The sequence below is a fragment of the Panicum virgatum genome, chromosome 7K, assembly GCF_016808335.1.
Source record: "Panicum virgatum strain AP13 chromosome 7K, P.virgatum_v5, whole genome shotgun sequence".
NCBI classification, from domain to species: Eukaryota; Viridiplantae; Streptophyta; class Magnoliopsida; order Poales; family Poaceae; genus Panicum; species Panicum virgatum.
This window is the reverse complement of record NC_053142.1, coordinates 44,749,819-44,768,095: the sequence shown is the minus strand read 5'-3', so window position 1 is coordinate 44,768,095 and position 18,277 is coordinate 44,749,819. Positions and strand designations below refer to the sequence as shown.

Below are 18,277 nucleotides of genomic sequence, written 5' to 3'. Positions count from 1 at the left end.
CCAAGCTAAGTCATTGTTCATCGGACAGCACACCTTTCAGAACTTTGGCATCGAATCGAACTTTACAGTACATACAATCATCGCTAAACAAGATTCAAAACAAACCACGCCGTGGTCCTTTTCGCGCCCTTGAAAACCGGAGGGTGGTAATAATCTCAAAAAAAAAAACCGGAGGGTGGTGGGCCGGAGGCCCGTTCAACCAAAACAAGCGGCGGTCAATCAACCAGCCTGGCAGGTGGGGTCAGCGGCAAATGAGCGCACGCCGGGCCCATTGCAAATGCCCGCTTTCCGGTTCCCCGTGGCCATTCTCCCGGCTGTCCGCCCTCTTCCCCCCTTCTCGTCTTTTGCTCCGTCTCCTCCAGATTTTCTCTCCGCTATAAAAACCCTAGCCTAAACCCCGAATCCCGCCGCTCCCTCTCGCCACCGCCACCTCGCCGCGCGATCCCCCGTTCCGAAATCAGGAGGAGGGGTGTGCTCGTACTGAGTTAGTGAGCTCTGCGCGGAGCCTCAACCCTAGGCGGCGTCGGCGCCTCGGCAGTTCGGAACTTCCGATGGCGGCCGGGGGCGTGGCCGACGGCGACCAGCGATGGCTGGTGGAGTGCCTGACGGCCACGCTCGACACTGCGCGCGATGTCCGCGCCTTCGCCGAGGAGTCGCTCCGCCAGGCCTCCCTCCTTCCCGGTACGCTGCCCCCACCTACTCCTTCCCTCTCTCGGTGGCGATGGGTGCCCAATTCAAACATGGGCGCCGTTCAAGTATCGGGCAATTCAGCATCACGCGTTGGCTGGGAGCTGCTTTTGGTTGAGTTTTGGTCGCGTGCTATCAGCGTGTCGGTTGTAGATACCGTGAGCGTGCAATTTGGCCCCTAGGTGTTCCAATTCACTAAGTGGGAGGCGATGGGATCCCCCTAGGTTTTCCGGGAATTGTTATTTAGGAGTACTGGTTTGCTGCTGCAGGCTGGCTGCAGCATTGCCCTGTTCGGCAGTGCATCGCTTTGCTCTTTGTACACTCCTGTGCTTCTAGAGGTGATTGGCACTTCGTCAGGTAGCTTCTCACTAGCAAAACTTTTGTATATTTGACATATAATAGCTGTGCGAGAACATCTTTATTCCGCGGCCACAACAGAGGAATCACATATACCTAGTATATTTCGCAGCATAACAAAACAATAGCGAACCTGGCCCTGACATAATACTTGATAGCTTCATTGATGCTGCTTTACATTCAGTTTGGAGTGAGGGTCTTTCTAGCACTGAGAAGTGATTTATCTGAGCATAATCTGCACCCATGACCTCCTGTTGTAGTTAGCTGTAGTGATCATATAAATCATACGTAACTGCAAGTATTAACAATACATTTTGGTTTCTTAGCAATCAGCTCCACCTATCCAATTCCAGTTGGTTTTTACATCTGTCAATAATTGGCCAATCAGGTTGAAACCTTTTGCTACCCAACTGACGGGGAATTGATTTGAATCCCTCACCATTCTTTGACAGATGAAGTGAAAGCTTTTTCCAGTTTACTATCATTGACTGACAATAGCCTGTTTTTTCTTTTTCTGTAATGTTTTCACAGGATACGGAGCTGCCCTTACAAAAGTCACAATCAACAAGGAGATCCCATTTGGTTTACGTCAGATATCCTTGCAGCCATCTACACACGTTTTTTTTTATTGCATCAGAACTTTCTGTTGCATGCTGTATTTTTGCCAGTTGCCTTTTTCATGAGTTGGACTAGCTTTTGTTTCTTGTTTTTCCTTAACAACCTTCTACCTTGCTGCTGTCTTGCTAAAGCAGTTCATCAAGCAGCATTGGCAAGAAGATGAAGATAATTTTGTGCCCCCTGTTGTTTCCGCTTCAGAAAAGGTACCATAGCATACATTTAATGCTTTATATGTAAAGAAAAATAGGACTCAAGTGGGAGCATGCCCTTGATATCTTTTTTACATTGCTTCCTTGGTGTGCCCGAGAATATGGAAATAATTTCCATTTATTCTTTAATCACAATTACCGTGCTCATTATTTGAAAGGTTGCAAGTTAGAAAGAATGCAAGAATGGGAAGTGCTTTAGAAGTATGCAACCCGGACCTGCCATTTTCTTTCCAATTACAACTGGTGATGCTTCATTCAACCTTTTGATCTTGGAATTGATGCTAATTTCTAGGAGGATAGTTGGGAACCTTCCCACTGATTAAGAAAATATAGGTGATGGGTTGATTACTTTGATACCATCTAGACAATTCTGCATGATGTTCTTGAGCAATGCTTTTACTTTATATGAAGGAAGATTAAACTTTTTAAGGTTCCTTTTTCCGGGCCAGCAGAGACATCCTTCCATTTGTGAAGAGGATGATTTTCTTGCACGCAAATAGACAAGGCACCCTTTTGATCTCCCTTGAGCATCCGTTATTGTAATTAATGCTTTTGTTCTTGTATATGTACATTACAAGAAGCCAAGAACAATAAACTACCATTTGAATTATTAAGTCTTAATGTTGTATACCTGTACTGTGTTTGTATCACAATGTTTTCAATGTTATTTTCTTCAGGTGGTCATACGGCAGCTCCTGCTTACCTCACTGGATGACTCTCATGGGAAGATTCGTACTGCTATCAGCATGGCTGTAGCAGCTATTGGGCAACAAGATTGGCCTGAAGACTGGCCTGAGTTACTTCCCCTTCTTTTGAAGTTAATCAGCGACCAAAACAACGGGAATGGAGGTAAATAATTTTTTGTTGCTTATGATATATTGAAATGAGGGTATCAGGGTATGCAGCTGTTTTAAGGGGTGTATTTATGGGCCTGAAGCTTAAAATTTGATGTTGTCAGCCTCTAACACGCATAAGTCCCCAATTGGGTTGTTTCCTTAGATAACTGACCAGATGAATACCCTGTTTTGGTGATCATAGTTCTTTGTGAATCTAGCTTCGAAGAATCTGGTGGAGAGTGGTTTTTGCTTTTGCTTCTCAGTACAAAAAAGATGGGCTTATAAGAAGCTTCCAAAGCTACACCCATTTGGGATGCTTTCTTATAAGTTCCAGATCCTGTTCCCTTTTGGAATGGCTTAATCTTCTTACAGTTTAATCTGAGCAGTGCCAAATATGGCCTCAACTTATTTTTCTTGGGAAGCATAAATTGTCAACCTCTGCTGTTAGTTATGCAGAAGCCATTGCCCCTCCTTGACACTGGAGGGGGATGGGGAGGAAGGCTAGAAGAATGGGAGTTGTTTTGTAGGTGTGGATTGGAGAAATATTGTGGGAAGTGAGATTGTTTTGTTGACTTGGATCTTCTTTGGCCATACTCTCAGATGTTGCTTGGGTTGCACTGATAAGTTCGTGCATGATTAATGTTTCCTATTACGTTCCTAGTATAGAAAAATATTCAAGTATTTGTGGCATTGTCACATCTCGAGTGTCGTCCTTCGACTCCATGCTTTACAGGCTGGTTTACTTCATATCCTGCCCTGTTGCCTCATCTTCCTGTTGTCTTCGCTTTGGAGATTCAGTGCAGCCTGAATCTGAATAACCTCATCTTAGGATGCTGTCATGGATCAAGGACAGTGTTTCTAACTGTGTTATGTACTGAAATACTGCATATGAAAAATACATGAGTTACGTAGTTTCCTGTTATAATCTTCAACTCTTTTTTTCAGTTCGTGGAGCATTAAGATGCCTAGCCCTTTTGTCGGATGATCTAGATGATACATGTATTCCGAAGTTAGTGCCAGAGCTATTCCCGTCACTCTATAGAATAATATCATCTCCTCATGTATGTCCATATCACCTCTTCTATTATTTCTATTCTTGTTGTCCATTTCCTTGTGACAAATTGATAAGAAGACAATTTCATTTGCTTTGGCCCATGAAAACAGCTATATGAAAATTCTCTTCGTGCTAAGGCTCTTGCAATAGTCCATTCATGTATTTCCATGCTCGGATCAATGAGTGGTGTTTATAAGGTAGGTTATTTTTTGTATACTATAATACTATTAAGTTCTTTTTGCTGTTCTTCACATTGTGGAATCTGATGACATTTTTTTATGCAGAGAGATACATCCAGTTTGATGAGTTCGATGCTTGATCCACTAATAGAACAATTCTCCCTTATTCTAAATTCCCCAGTGCAGTCCCAAAATCCTGATGACTGGAGCATGCAGATGGAGGTATATACATCATACAGCCTTTGTTGAGATTGAATGCATGCATCACTTATATTTAGTAGCGATTCTTATTCTTGTCTTATCCTCAGGTGCTGAAATGTTTACTTCAGCTTGTCCAGAACTTTCCTGGACTGCCTGAAGCTAAAATTTCTGGCAAGTATACACACTTCATATTTTGCGTAGTAGTTTGATTGTACACCTTTGCTTTCCTGATAAAATGTAGAATTTGTACAGCCATTCTTCCATCACTGTGGCAGACATTTGTTTCGTCGTTCAAGATCTATCACCTGTCATCCATTCAAGGTTTGGAGGAACTAGATTCTATTAACTATGATTCTGATGGTAGTGAAAGAAGTCTTGAGTCCTTTGAGATTCAGGTAATTCTGAGGCAATTCCCTGTAGGCCATTGAAATTTTTTGAAATACCCGACCTACCACCAAAGGAGCTATGAACCTTTTGGGCCACTACTACAATTGCTTGTTTCCCTACATGGCACTACCGTCAGGATACCATGAAATTTCTGTTATCTAGCGCTAAAATGACTGATTCCCTTCAATTTAGTTTAATGGTGTACAAGGAATTCTCTCCAATTCTTTCCTTTTTGTTTTTGCTGATACTTTTTTGCCTACCATTTCCTGCTAATTTCTACTGCAGGTTATTTGCCACTGTTTCTTGACATTCCCAGTTTCCCACCTTTTGCAGTTATTTGAGCTATGGACAACAATTGTGGGGAATTCTAGATTAGGAAAGGTATGCCTTTCTAATTATTGTTTTGTGCATCATGTATTTGTATTGATTCTCATTGTTGTTCCACTAGGTCATTGGGGGAAACATAAAGGAGCTAGCATACTATACGATAGCCTTTCAACAAATAACTGAAGAACAGGTATGCACTTGCTGAAACACTGCAACTATTTTGACGTTGCTTCCTTTGTTCTTTTTGATTTGAATCATGTTTCAGACCTTTGCACTTTATTAAAGACACAAAGAAGCAGGCCACATGCCTATTGAATCGTGACTAGGGGTGCAAATGGGCGACCCTTAGGGGCACCTCCAACCCTCTTTAGTTCAAAATTTTGTACTACTTCTCCAAAATAGGATTCCATTTTGAAAAACTAGTACAATATTTTGAACTACAGAGGGTTGGAGGTGCACCTAAGGGTTACTCATTTGCACCCCTAATCGTGACCGTGGCTACCATTGTTTGGTCTAAACTTCATGACTTTAATCATAATGGCCAACAAACAAAGAGATTGAGCTTTGCACAATGATACAGTGCAGCATACAGTAAATATGATAAGAGTCAATTTAGAGAAATGGAGTTATGTTTCTTCTTAACACGTTATTTGAGAAAGAACAGATGATGTATCAGTGTATGCCTCTTGTAAACAGTTTGTGTGCTAGTTATTCTGTATGTTACCTTTTTCATTTTTTCTGTTTTCCAACCTATTAGTTACAGATTTGCTTGTTTTGTTTTTCTAGGTGCAAAGGTGGTCTCGTGATGCTAACCAGTATGTTGCTGATGAGGATGACGTAACTTATAGCTGTCGTGTGTCTGGTACAAACTGCAAAATTGATTTTTTGTTAACTTTTTTTTTTCTCAAACGCGCAGGAGAGCTGCACATCCATATATTTTTTGTTAACTTGATTGGTTTTATTAAAAGTGCAATGCTGCTTACCAGTATTTTTTCTCTCTCTATGAACCATAATGTTGACAGAAGCTGTTAATGAACTTAATTTCTGTTACTACTGTATTGCATCTATCAAATAGTACTGACTGCATTGCAGCATTGTTCAAAGATGCCTTTCTTTCACATTGTTTTTGTATGGTAGAGACCCTTTCAGTTGGTAATTGTTATTCACTTGGCTGCAGTGCTTCCTCACATCTTTTCGGTTTTCAGGGTCTCTTTTGCTGGAAGAGATAGTAACTGCTTATGAAGATTATGGAATCAATTCAATTTTGGAAGCTTCAAAAATGCGTTTTCATGAATCTCAAGAATCAAAACAAGCAGGTTCTGCCGACTGGTGGAGAGTGAGTTTTCAGTTTATAGATTTGATTTTTTTTAACGCAAGGCAGGAGCACTGCCGAATCATTTAAGAAGTTGCCTCATATTAGGGGAATCGAAGCCAAACCGTATACCGTACAATGTTCGGTTAATTATGGAAAACCGGGTTAAAATGGAGGACACTGCAGACAAACTAGCTAAACTAGTCCCAAAACACTGCACACTGACGGAAACTGCAGCACTAAACCCACTAGATTTAATTCAGCACTTCAGTTTCTTGCTTATCATATTCATCAGTGCTCTTTAAGTAAGTTTTTTTGAACTGAAAACAGCGAGGGAGGCCCCCGCTGTAAGATTTTATTTAGAAAAAAAGAAAACGCCAAAAGTTAAGAATACAGTACACCTGTACAAATAAAAGAAGAAGCAAAAGGGAGCAACAACTAGACAAAAACTTAAGAGCTATCTACGAGCTATACAGACAGATGGAACTAAGTCAAGCTATTGGACCAAATTAAGAAGGGGGTCTTCAGAGAGTCTTTCATTCGATGAGCTTGTATGAAGCATTCACTTTTGAAATTTCCTTTCCACAGGCTGAGGGTTGTTGGGCAGTTCTCAAAGATATGTCCATTCCTTATTTTCCAAATGTGCCAAATTTAAGTCTAAGTTTTGTTTAGCATAAACTATTTTTATATTTTAAATATTCTGATTATTACATAATCACCCTGTTAGAGTATATTTGGTAGTTTAGATATTGTATCCGGACTGCCATACATATCCGGTGGGGTTGCCTTGCACCCCAAGTCTTGTACTCTTATATATACCGGCCGAGGCCTCAAGCTAATACAATCCATCCATTATACGCATATCTTCCCTCCTACATGGTATCACGAGACTAGGGTTCCTAATCCTAGACCTAGCTTCCGCCGCCGCCACGCGCCCCCGGAGAGATCCATCTCCGCCGGGGGCAGCACCCTCCTAGATGCGCGGCCGGTCCCTCTGACCGCCGTGTTCGTCATCGTCCTCGAGTCTGCGATGGATCCATCTGATCCCGCCGCCTGTCGTCGTGTCGTCAAGCTCCAGTAGATCGAAGACCTCATCGCTGTGCCGCCGGTCGCGCCCCTCCTTCACGCCGCCGGCTGGGCCCTCCCTTCCGCGCAGCCGTCGTGGTGGCGGCTGCACTCCTCGCTGCCGATGCAGCGCGCCACCGTGGTGGTGGCCGCACCCTTATTCATGGTGGAGGAGGCCTGGACGGGTCCTTTTCGCCGGTGGCCGTCGCTCCGTCCTATCCGCGTCGCTCCACCGTCGCTTCGCCTGATCCGCGCCACCCCGTCGTCCGCCCACGGACCAGCGCCCTGTCGCCTTCCTGATCGGTTGTTGCTGTTGTTTTCTTTTTCCCGATCTGTGATCGGGTTTGCGTCCCCATCGCCCACCGCCGTCGACTTGCGCATCATCGACATCGGCTTCGACAACACCGACTTCCTCATCTCCTTCGACTGTGTTGCCGGCGTGGCCTGCGGCGTAACCGGAACGCTTGCTTGTGCCGCGCCCCCTCGTCTGCACGTCGACCTACGTCGGCTCGTCTTCGCCACCACCGATCGGGAGGCTCCACCTTCGACATCGCCTTCGCCATCGTTGTCTTCGCCTCGCACGCCGTCGGCCTGATCAACCGATCGCGCGAACCACCCTCCTGAGACGTTTGTCGTCTATCGCGTGATGCTTCGCCAAGCAAGAGGGCTGCCGCTGCGTCGCCTCCTCGGGCAGCAGCGTCGCCGCCTATTGTCGTCCTCGCCGTTGCATCTACATGCTGTCGACTCTATCTGCGCGTCTTTCGCGCATGGTCTTTGTCAAGCTGTACGAGTTCTTCGCCGTCTCCTTCGAGCACCGCCGCCGCGTCATCCGGATCACTTCGGCCTTGTGCTAGAAAGTCTGGATTCCCCTCATCGCTTCGTCTAGCACAACCACGTCGCCAGCGTCGCCATCTCGTCCCCGACTACTTCGTCTACTCCAGCAACAGCAGGCGTTGGCACCTTCTACCTCGCCTTCTTCTGCGCCTGCGACCGCCATGGAGGCCTTCTCTGCTGCGTCTGGTTGTGCATCCTCCCTTGCACCTCCGGTATTGGCAACACCGGTGCGTGCCCATTGTCCCCGATGCGTTCCCGAGCCTGGCAAACTCGGGCATGTGTCGCCTGATGGCCTGACTGCATCGACTTTGGCATCGCTCCCTCTACGACTGCCTCGACGCGTCGCCATCTTCGTCTCCGGCGTCTTCTCCATTACGCCACCACCATGGCGCCTCCTTGTGCCCCCGTGGCTTCATGTGCGGCTACCTCGTCTTCGGCAACTTCGACATCTCTACGTCGACCACAGCTACTCTACGCACAGCATCTTCGACCATGGCTTCTTCAACTCGGCTATCTCGACATCAGCACAAAGGGCTACCATCCGCATGAGTTTCTCGCCGGTTCTCTCCAGTCGCAGCATCCGCATTGCGCCGACGCTACAACTGCGGGGGGATGTCAGTCCGTCGGTTCCTACCTTCGGCTTCTCCTCCAGTCTCACTGTCTGCAGTGCTCACGCTGTGACTGCGGGGGGATGTTAAAGTATATTTGGTAGTTTAGATATTGTATCCGGACTGCCATACATATCCGGTGGGGTTGCCTTGCACCCCAAGTCTTGTACTCTTATATATACCGGCCGAGGCCTCAAGCTAATACAATCCATCCATTATACGCATATCTTCCCTCCTACACACCCAAACATTCTATTTAACTTTGCTGGTATTATGCTCAAGACACTTTCTGTTGCTGATATCTAATGCAGCATTTTTCCTGTGGCAGCTACATGAAGCATCGCTTTTTGCTCTAGGTTCACTGTCAGAACAGTTGTGTGAAGCGCAGGTTGGTTTATACTTCTTTTAGTCCTGCTGAGCAGTTTGTTAACAACTGATTTTCTCTTAGTATTTGGTGCAAGATTTTAGCCCCCTTGGTTCACAAAGGGTCTTGTTTCCGCATTTTAGGGCTTTCTATTTGACCATTAGTATTTATTGTGGATTTTTGAAAGCAAAACAAAATAACGATGCAATGAAGTTTATTGATGAAGAACTAGCTGATACCATTTGCACATGTCATTAAATAATGATAAATACAACTGCTTAAAGATCTAATAAGTGGATACCATGGACTTGATTGGGACACTTCTCTTTTTGTGACCATGGCATTTCCATGCATGCCCTTCAATGGAGACAGCCAAATTTCCTGGAGGAAGCCACCCCAATTTTATAGTAAAGGTTCAAAACTTGAGGATACTTAGTTCAGCTTGCCCTTGCATTGTCCTGTGCCTCTGGTAGTCTTGTTTAGGAGCTTGGATGTTGTGTTGCTGAATAGCATAAGAGCTCATAAATGCTTTTTTTAATGAAGTAGCTCTAAGAGGCAAAGAACATAGGCCTCGGTTGTAATTTATTTCTTTTTAAATGACTAAAACCATGATAGTTACGGAAATGGGTCAATGCTTGTTGTAAGTCAATGCATGTTATATGACCTCGCATGGATGTTTCCATCAGGCAGATTTAACAGTTCATGCCATCTCTGTCTGCTCTAATGGAAGCACCTGCCTGTAACATTCTTGAATAGTATAACATATTATAATGCTCGTTTTAAATGAAGTGGCTTATTGCTCTAGTGGGTGAAGTAGAGAGGCTTCCATTGCATTTTTATGTTCCTTTTTAAATGACTAAATCGTCCGCTTCTCTTATTTATGAATTGCTTTCTGCTTCTTAGGATTCTGGTTTTGCAAAATACAATGTGCAGGATTTACTTGAGCAAATGCTAACTGACATTATGGTAACAGGTATCTTTCTTTACTCTAGGGTGGGGAGTTCTTTGTGTCCCTGTTTTATTACTGAGTTTTTGAGTTTTAGGGGTGCATCAGTATCCATTTCTTCATGCGCGTGCATTCTCCATCGTGGCTAAGTTTTCGTCAGTGGTAAGTTTTTCCCCCCTGCTTTTGTTTTGCTTGATTTTCAGCAAGCTTAATTCGAAAAAACATGTCAGATAAGTAAGGAAGTCAGTGAACAGTATCTAAGCTATGCTGCTCGTGCGATCGCCTCAGATGTGTAAGGCCTATAATTCTTTTGTCTTACAATTTTTGACTGAACTCACAAGGAGAATGTTCCATTTATCTTTGGTTTATTTATGTTGCAGGCCATCCCCAGTTAAAGTTGGCGCTTGTAGGGCACTAGCCCAACTTTTACCAGAATCCGATCAGGATTTGATTCAGCCCAATGTTATGGGCATACTCTCATCTCTTGTTGATCTTCTGCGGCAGGTAGTTTTTTTTATGTACACAATTACCTGTCATTATTCTTTAAAAGACATGACTGAATGGAGTTTTTACAGGCATCTGATGAAACACTGCATCTTGTTCTAGAAACCCTCCAATCAGCCATCAAATCTGGTCTGTCAGCATGTTTATCAATCCATTTTCTAGCAAAAGGATGCCATATGATGTATTGACGCTTTGCATTTTGAGCTGGAAATTTTTCATGTGATAATGTAGGTGGAGAACAATCAACTTTAATCGAGCCCATCATTTCCCCTATCATACTAGATGTTTGGGCTCAACACATTTCTGACCCATTCATCAGTATTGATGCTATAGAAGTTCTAGAGGTATGTTCTCGTCAAAACTGGATAGTCCCACACCCATCCACTTTTTTTCTTTTTTAACTGATTATTCACATATGTATATTACCTTAAGTCTCACTTCATTTTTACTTGGTGTTTTTGAGAACCGTTCTGTCTATAGTTCTTTTAGATTGTGCATTGGGGAGCTGACCAGAAACAAGAATTGCTGAATGAATCAATATTAATGTAGTGATTTACTTCTTTTTTGTCCAAATGATTAATGCATGTTACTGCATGTTATTTTAGATGAGCATGTTACTGCAACCTCAAAGCAAAGTCTTTGCTTTTCAGGATGGTTTCTGTTTGTTTCTCTACACAGTATTTTATGTCATTCCACAAAGGTTTCCTGTGCACCTGTTATCATTTGTTAGCAGAAGGCTGTACAATTTGTTTTTTCTTGGCTTTCGAACTCCTTAAAGTTACGTTTGACATGATTTGTTAGTTTTTAGGCCATCAAGAATGCTCCTGGATGCTTACAGCCACTTGTATCTCGAATCCTCCCAACAATTGGATCCATTTTAGGGAAAGTAAGATGCAATGCCAGTTTACACATCACTATCATTGTTCTTCTGTGTTTGTCAGCATTTTGCAATTCTAATTTCTGGTCGTTTTGCTAGCCTAAGATCCAGCCGGATGGACTAGTTGCAGGTTCGCTGGACCTGTTGACGATGGTACTCAAAGTATGTCTGTTACATCTTCAAAGTTCTATGAAGTGAAATGCAAATTATTTATTATTAAGTATTTATGGTTTATTTTAATGAACTTATCAACTTTATCTTAATCCTGCTTTGCATGTTCCAGAATGCTCCAACTGTTGTGGTTAAAGCAGTCTTTGACACATGCTTTGTTTCTACTGTTCAAATTGTTCTTGAAAGTGAAGACCATGGAGAGATGCAGGTACGTGCTAAAACTATTCAGTTGTACATTCAGTATTCCCTCTGTATTGTTAGATGTATTTGTATCTTTTGTAGTTTCCCCGTTGTATAAGGGGTTTTGTGTATATTTCCTAATACCTGTACATGTATATATTCGGGCCTAGAGCCCTCATAATGAATACAAGTGCTATTCATAACATGTATGACAGTAGTTATCTGGTCTGCATACGTAGTAGGCATATTATGAGTACAATTTATTAAACTTGTTCGAAACTTGTACTCAGTATCTATAAGATCAAGAATGATTCAATTCTATTAAGGTTTACTTCAATTTTGTGCCTCTAGGTGTATGTACCAGGCAAATATTGCGAAATGGATGTAGTAGCTAACCTACTTTGTTTGGAGATGTGTTCCTAATATTAGCTACTCTCAATTAGAATGCGACAGAATGCTTGGCAGCATTCATATCAGGTGGCCGGGAGGAGTTGCTTGTCTGGAGTGGTGAACAAGGACGTACACTGAAGATGCTACTTGATGCTGCTTCAAGGTAATGTCGAAACTCGAAATCAGTATCATAGACAGCATTACGCCCATTAGACAACCATCTTAGTGACCAGGGACATATCCTAAAGAAACACATTGCAGGATCCATCTTTCACCTTATGCTAGGAACTCATATTTGTTTCCTCTGCACTGCAATTCTGATTGCAACAGCAACTATTTGTTTGAAATGGAGTTTTGCATTGAAATAGAATCATAATTCTCCGCAGAAGATTAAAAGAACACCAGAATTTGCACAGAGACAATGAGCCAGCGTACACCATGTCCAGATATTTTAAGTATTCTTTTTTTTTGTTACTGTATACTGATTCTATGGTTCTGTAATGGTTTTCCAGGCTCTTAGATCCAGCGTTAGAAAGTTCTGTATCACTCTTTGTTGGAAGCTTCGTTTTGCAACTCATTTTACAAATGCCTTCACACTTATCTCCCTACATACCGGATCTTATTGCTGCTATTGTGAGACGAATGCAAACAAGCAGCATTGCAGGATTGAAAAGCTCGCTTATTGTTATAATAGCCAGGCTAGTAAGTTCACATCTCTTGCTCACCCCTCCTCCCTCTCTCTAGCTTGATTAAGTCTCTAGTATTAAGGATGGCTCTTTTTACTTAACTTTTTCAAGATGTGCCCTTAATTCGCTTCAGCCAAGTTTATACGACTTGTTTGGACATTATTAATGGCAAAAAATGAATAAATCGAATTTCCAGTTAGGCTTAGCACAGGTTGTTAAATGTTTGTTTTCACGGCTTTAAGCCTGGATGCTACTTTACAATTTTTATTCCCCCCTCATTGCACTTTTTTTCTTGTTTTTTGGTGTTCTTGCCCCTGCTTTGAAGTGCAACAATCGTTTCCAGTTAGGCTTAGCACAGGTAGTACAGTCCAGGCACAAGTTTCACAGCATCCTCTTCTGTGCCATTGCTTTTGGTCTTTGCTTCTCCAGTTGTTTTGCCCCACATTTTGCTACTAGCTCAGTCTGATTGATTACTATACTTATGTGAGAGCTCTCCTTGTTCTCTCATAGTGGTCTTATACATGTAACTCCCTCTTGACTAGTTCTCATCAAATGCAACCATACGTGAATGTTTTGATTTATGCAAAAATTGCAGCAGAACACCATTAATCTGTGGCCTCTGCTGAGAAACACTTAAAACATGGTTTTGCAGGTGGACATGTTTCCTCTAGTAAATTACCAACGAACACTTTTTAGTATCCTGCACCAAATATGCACAATTTGGTTCATTTGCTGCAGGCCGTGTCCAGCAGCAGATTATGAAAAGGGCCAGTATCCACCAGCAAACCAGTTTTTTCTGGGTCTCAGCAAATTACATGAAAGGAATAGTGCACCGCAACAAATTTAAGGTTTATCTATAGCTATAAAAGGTTTCCATAGGAACTGTGGTTAAACATTAAGTCTAATCATGCATAAACTAGAAATCTACTTGGATTTTGCACATGAAAATAATCTCATTAGATTTCTTTTGAAAAAATAGCTTCATAGTATATAATTAGTTTATTAAAATTTTAAAAATACGGTTGAAGTATAAATTCAGAAAACTACCGTAGTAGCTAACACCCTGAATCATGTTTCCTATTTCTTTGAAATAATTTACAACGAAGTAGTCTCAAAACTAATAATATAATATTAAGAGACTAGTGTCCGTTGAACCAGTGACCCAGCTGATTTGATCACTGCCCAGTTTCAATGCAATGTCTCAGCCTCTCAGGCAACCTTTTTTTCTGTTAGTATTCTTGATCGTGTAATGGTAAGCTCCCTGCCTCCCCAGTTGAGGGAGACACGAACTAGGGTTCAAATCCTGGTGGCATAAAAAAAAATCCGCTTGTAGGCCACCCAAAAAATAGTGGCAGGGCACCGGCCTGTGGCACCTGTGGTTGTTTTGGGCCCTCCCACCACCAGGGGTTAGTTGCATTGGTCGCCAACCCAGTGGGTCGTGGTCGCCCCAGGTTATGGTGCGGACCTATAGGGTGAAGCCGGAGTTCCGGGGTTTTCTTGGGCAGTCTGGCTGAGGTTTCTTCTCAGTTATAATGCCACAGGGGCGGTCGGTCGAGCTTTATTATTATTATTCTGTTACTACATTGGGAGTGTATTCCAGAGGGGGAAAAGTGACATTTACTGCCTGCTGCAGGTACATCTGAGTGTACCAAATGTTGATCAGTTCATCAATCTCTTGCTTTCTATCCCTGCCCAGGGGAATGACAATTCACTTGCTTATATTATGTCAGTATGGTCACAACTACAAGGCAAGTGTTCACATGGCAGTATCATATACTGAATACTGAATTTAATTTACCTTTTTTTGTTTCCCTGAATATGGTTCCTGGAAAATATCTTTTATAGGCGAAATTCAGGGAGCCTACCAGATAAAGGTAACAACAACTGCATTAGCTCTTCTCATTTCAACTCGTCATCCTGAGCTATCTAAGATTGAAGTTCAAGGGCATCTTATTAAGGTAATGTTGCTAGGAATTTGTGTTCAACTGTTAATGCTTTGCCTGATAAAAGTTATATTGGAGTCTGACCCAGAAATATGCAGACTAGTACAGGTATAACCACACGATCAAAGGCTCGGGTGGCTCCTGATCAGTGGACCAAGATTCCACTACCGGCTAAGGTAATAGTTGATATCCAGGAAGGAAGCACTGATGTTACTTGCCATTGTCCTTTTATTTTGAAAAGAAAACAGTAGGGAAAATTCCTACTATTGCAATATTATCAAAATCATCATCGTCGTCACCATAGAGGGCTAAAACCCCCAGGGAAAAAGCTACAGAATTTACCCAACAGATTTGGTTTGTAGCCTCATCTTGCCAAACTTCATCACACTTTGAATTAAGCAAGTTGGGCCAACTCAGGTGGCTCTTTGGCTTGCAGCCACACTTATGACCAGATGCCTTTTCTGCCAACCTGGTTCCATATATCAGCTACTTAGAAAAAATGTGGCGAGATTCTCATGAGCTACCTGAAGCATGGCTGAAATTCCAAAATCATCCAAACTGAAGCAAGTGAATGTGGCATATGTTGCAATAAACAGCACATTTATGTATTTTGTAACTAAATCTTAATGTGATATCCACCCTCAACTAACTTTTTCATAGCAGATCTTCTCATTTCTATCATTTTTGAATGATCATGCAGATCTTCTCACTGTTAGCAGATACTTTAGCTGAAATTCAGGAGCAGATTGGTGGTGGTAGTGATGATGAATGCGAAGAGGTTTCTACACTGCATCTCATAATTTAAATCTCTAACTGAGATTCTGTTTTATTCTAAGTTCCAAATTTTGGCATTTCAGGATAGTGATTGGGAAGAAGTGCAGAATGGTAACACTAGTATTGCTGATGATATCATATACTCAGCATCAGTTCCTTCAAATGCGAATCCATCAGTTGAACATCTAAATGCTATGGCTAAAGTTTTTGATGAGGTTTGTTAGCAACAGATCTTGCACCCTTGGTAATTATTTTCATATTTACACTATATTTACCTCCAGTTGTACAACAGGATGAGGATGACAGCTATGACAATGATCTGACAAAAAATGACCCTCTTAACGAGGTTTGTTTTCACTGCGAAAATCTCTCTTGATTTTTGAATTAGGTGAAGCCAAAGTGAAATAATATGTCTGGCGCAGGTGAAGTTAGCAGTTTTTCTGACAAACATATTTACCAACCTGTGGGAGAATGATCGACCACTGTTTGAGTATCTCTGCCAGGTAAATGTCATTGACCGGTTCCTTTGCACTGTAAGTTGAAATGAATGTTCTCTGGTTTAATGTACCGATCAACATTACTTACAGGGCCTATCAGATTCACAGAGATCAGCTGTTGAAAAGGTTTTGAGGAAGTGATCCGTTGGTTGAAGCCTCCCTTTTTGGTTTCGGCCTTATATTTCTTGGCACTAGTGAGCAAGTCGTTTAGTAGTGTGGTTTTCATGCTTGTTGTAGCTTATAGCTTATTGCTGTAAAACTGATCCAGCTCTGAAGCTGGCGTTGCGAGGTTTTGTCAGTGTAGGTTTCTTTATCTTCTTCGTTTTTTGAATTTAAAGTGTACAAGATGTAGCTAGCCATGTATGCATTTGTTGTACCGGGTGGGGTGATGTTGGGAATCGTACCCGGTTTGTCAAGCCTAAGTTCCCTGAAGAATTCACAACTTCATGTGTTCTTGACGTTGAAGTTCTCCGGAAGGGCCTTGTTTCATTGGCTTTGTTTAAAGTATATGGATTGGTTGCGATCTTACGGTATGTTTGGTTGGCACGCTTAAAGGTTATGCTTTGATTAAGTTAGCTGTCTAACCATGAGATTTATTCTTTTTTGCACTATCATCTTTTTTTTTCCCGAACGCGTAGGAGATTTGCGCATCAATATATTAAGAAGATAAAAAGGAGGGAAAGAGTCTCCCGAAAAACAAAAAATGTTACAGGGATAGAGAAACAAAAAATGTTACAGGGATAGAGGGTTTGTAACACACCCTAAAAGAAAATAAACTCTCTCAACACACAAACTACTATAAGACCAGACCACACACCACCTGCCCAAGGCATCTAGGAGGTAGGGCAAGGAGATAAGAAACTCCTCGAGCCCCAGCTACAGACCACTGCTGAACATCTTCTCTAAAAGGATGATGATGGAATCAACTCCCTCTTTAACCTGACCAGAAAACCTGCTGCTTGCTCTTGCCCACCAATCAATAAAATAGTGTTCATCCAACCGTGGCGCAACAGCTTGCAGCCCAAATTGCTGCAGGATGCAGAACCAAAATTGCGGGGTGAAAACACAAGAGACCAACAAATGATCAATTGATTCTCCAACCTGATCACAGAGTGGGCATTTCGGTGGGTGGTTAAGGCCCATTTTAGCAAGTCTATCTGCTGTCCAACATCGATTATGGGCCACAGTCTACATGAAGAACTTGCATTTTCTTGGAGCCCAACTCTTCCAAATTCTTTCCCATGAACCAAACTGAGTGGCTCCAATGAATAAGGCCTCATAGGCTGATTTGGTGGAGTATACCCTAGTAGTTGAGAACCTCCAAATATGTGTGTAGTCCACCCCAGCCTGTAGTTCAATATTGGAAAGAAGGTCCCACAGGTGGAGATATTCAATCAGAACCTGCATATTCAAAGCTCCTTTAATATCTGAAATCCATCTTCTACCAGAGATAGCATCATAGACTGTTCTCCTTCTTGCTCTTACTGCAATTGCACTGAACAAATGTGGCAGGGTCTGTTTTAAGCTTTGCCCCAACAACCATCTATCCAACCAGAAACGAGTATTTTTTCCATTTCCAATTATTGTTTCAACAGCCATTGCAAAGAAGGCTTGAAGCTGGGGCTGGGCTTGGACGGGGAAGAAGGCCCATGCCTTTTCAGGCTCTGTTTTCTGCAGCCAAAGCCACCTGAGTTTCAGGGCTGACCCTAATTTTTAGAGATCAGAGATGCCAAGCCCTCCCAAACAGATTGGTCTTGTGACCTTTGGCCAAGCAAGCAGACAGTGCCCTCCTCTAGCATCTTTTCTGCCCTTCCACAAAAAAACCTCTTCTTATCTTGTCGTTTGCCTTTAAAACACAAGGTGGTAGCTCGAGTGCCAAGAGAATGTAGATGAGCATTGAAGTGAGCACATACTGCACCAAGATCATTCTACCAGCTTTGGTGAGCAAATCAGCCTTCCAACTTGGGAGTCTGTCTGCTATTTTCTCCACAATGGGCTGTGCTTGTGCTTTAGTGATCTTGTGAGGAGAGAGAGGAACTCTCATATACTTACACGGGAATTCAGAGATCTGACATGGCAGGGATTCTTGTAAGAATGAATTGTCATCTTCAGTACATTGTATGGGGAGAACACTACTTTTTTGGAGATTAGTTGTGAGCCCCGAAGCATTACCAAAGAGCTGTAGGATATCTAGAGTAATTGCAATATCACTGGCCGAAGGCCTCAAGAAAAGCACAACATCATCTGTATATAAGGAGATCCTATGTTGCA

At 42.5% G+C, this 18,277-nt stretch overlaps 1 protein-coding gene across 4 annotated transcripts; it reads left to right on the top strand.

The window, feature by feature from the left end:
* The first annotated feature begins 312 nt into the window (after nucleotides 1–312).
* Nucleotides 313–16,534, top strand: LOC120641562 (importin-9-like). Of its 4 annotated transcripts, none has more exons than XM_039917735.1 (33): nucleotides 313–681; nucleotides 1,576–1,637; nucleotides 1,773–1,865; nucleotides 2,549–2,720; nucleotides 3,653–3,768; nucleotides 3,872–3,958; nucleotides 4,046–4,162; nucleotides 4,249–4,312; nucleotides 4,394–4,536; nucleotides 4,862–4,909; nucleotides 4,977–5,045; nucleotides 5,642–5,717; nucleotides 6,061–6,191; nucleotides 9,003–9,062; nucleotides 9,972–10,011; nucleotides 10,082–10,146; nucleotides 10,215–10,276; nucleotides 10,365–10,488; nucleotides 10,560–10,617; nucleotides 10,720–10,832; nucleotides 11,297–11,374; nucleotides 11,465–11,527; nucleotides 11,649–11,744; nucleotides 12,160–12,269; nucleotides 12,619–12,808; nucleotides 14,426–14,540; nucleotides 14,638–14,750; nucleotides 14,834–14,911; nucleotides 15,436–15,513; nucleotides 15,593–15,724; nucleotides 15,802–15,855; nucleotides 15,932–16,012; nucleotides 16,097–16,534. In XM_039917735.1, exons 1-33 carry the CDS (start codon nucleotides 552–554, stop codon nucleotides 16,145–16,147), a joined length of 3,069 nt encoding a protein of 1,022 aa, XP_039773669.1. In that variant the 5' UTR covers nucleotides 313–551; the 3' UTR covers nucleotides 16,148–16,534. The 4 variants fall into 4 exon arrangements, with proteins under 4 accessions (XP_039773669.1, XP_039773670.1, XP_039773668.1 ...); XM_039917734.1 differs by having other exon boundaries at nucleotides 314–681; nucleotides 9,942–10,011; XM_039917737.1 differs by having other exon boundaries at nucleotides 315–681; nucleotides 3,441–3,768; nucleotides 9,942–10,011.
* Nucleotides 16,535–18,277: the final 1,743 nt, after the last annotated feature.

What these genes read in the sequence shown, in the direction of transcription:
- LOC120641562 (XM_039917734.1), top strand. Translation starts at nt 552, where the DNA reads ATGGCGGCCGGGGGCGTGGCCGACGGCGACCAGCGATGGCTGGTGGAG. An exon ending in ATGCTATAGAAGTTCTAGAG is followed by an intron (nt 10,833 to 11,296) that starts GTATGTTCTCGT and finishes GTTAGTTTTTAG; the next exon opens with GCCATCAAGAATGCTCCTGG. An exon ending in AGTATGGTCACAACTACAAG is followed by an intron (nt 14,541 to 14,637) that starts GCAAGTGTTCAC and finishes TATCTTTTATAG; the next exon opens with GCGAAATTCAGGGAGCCTAC.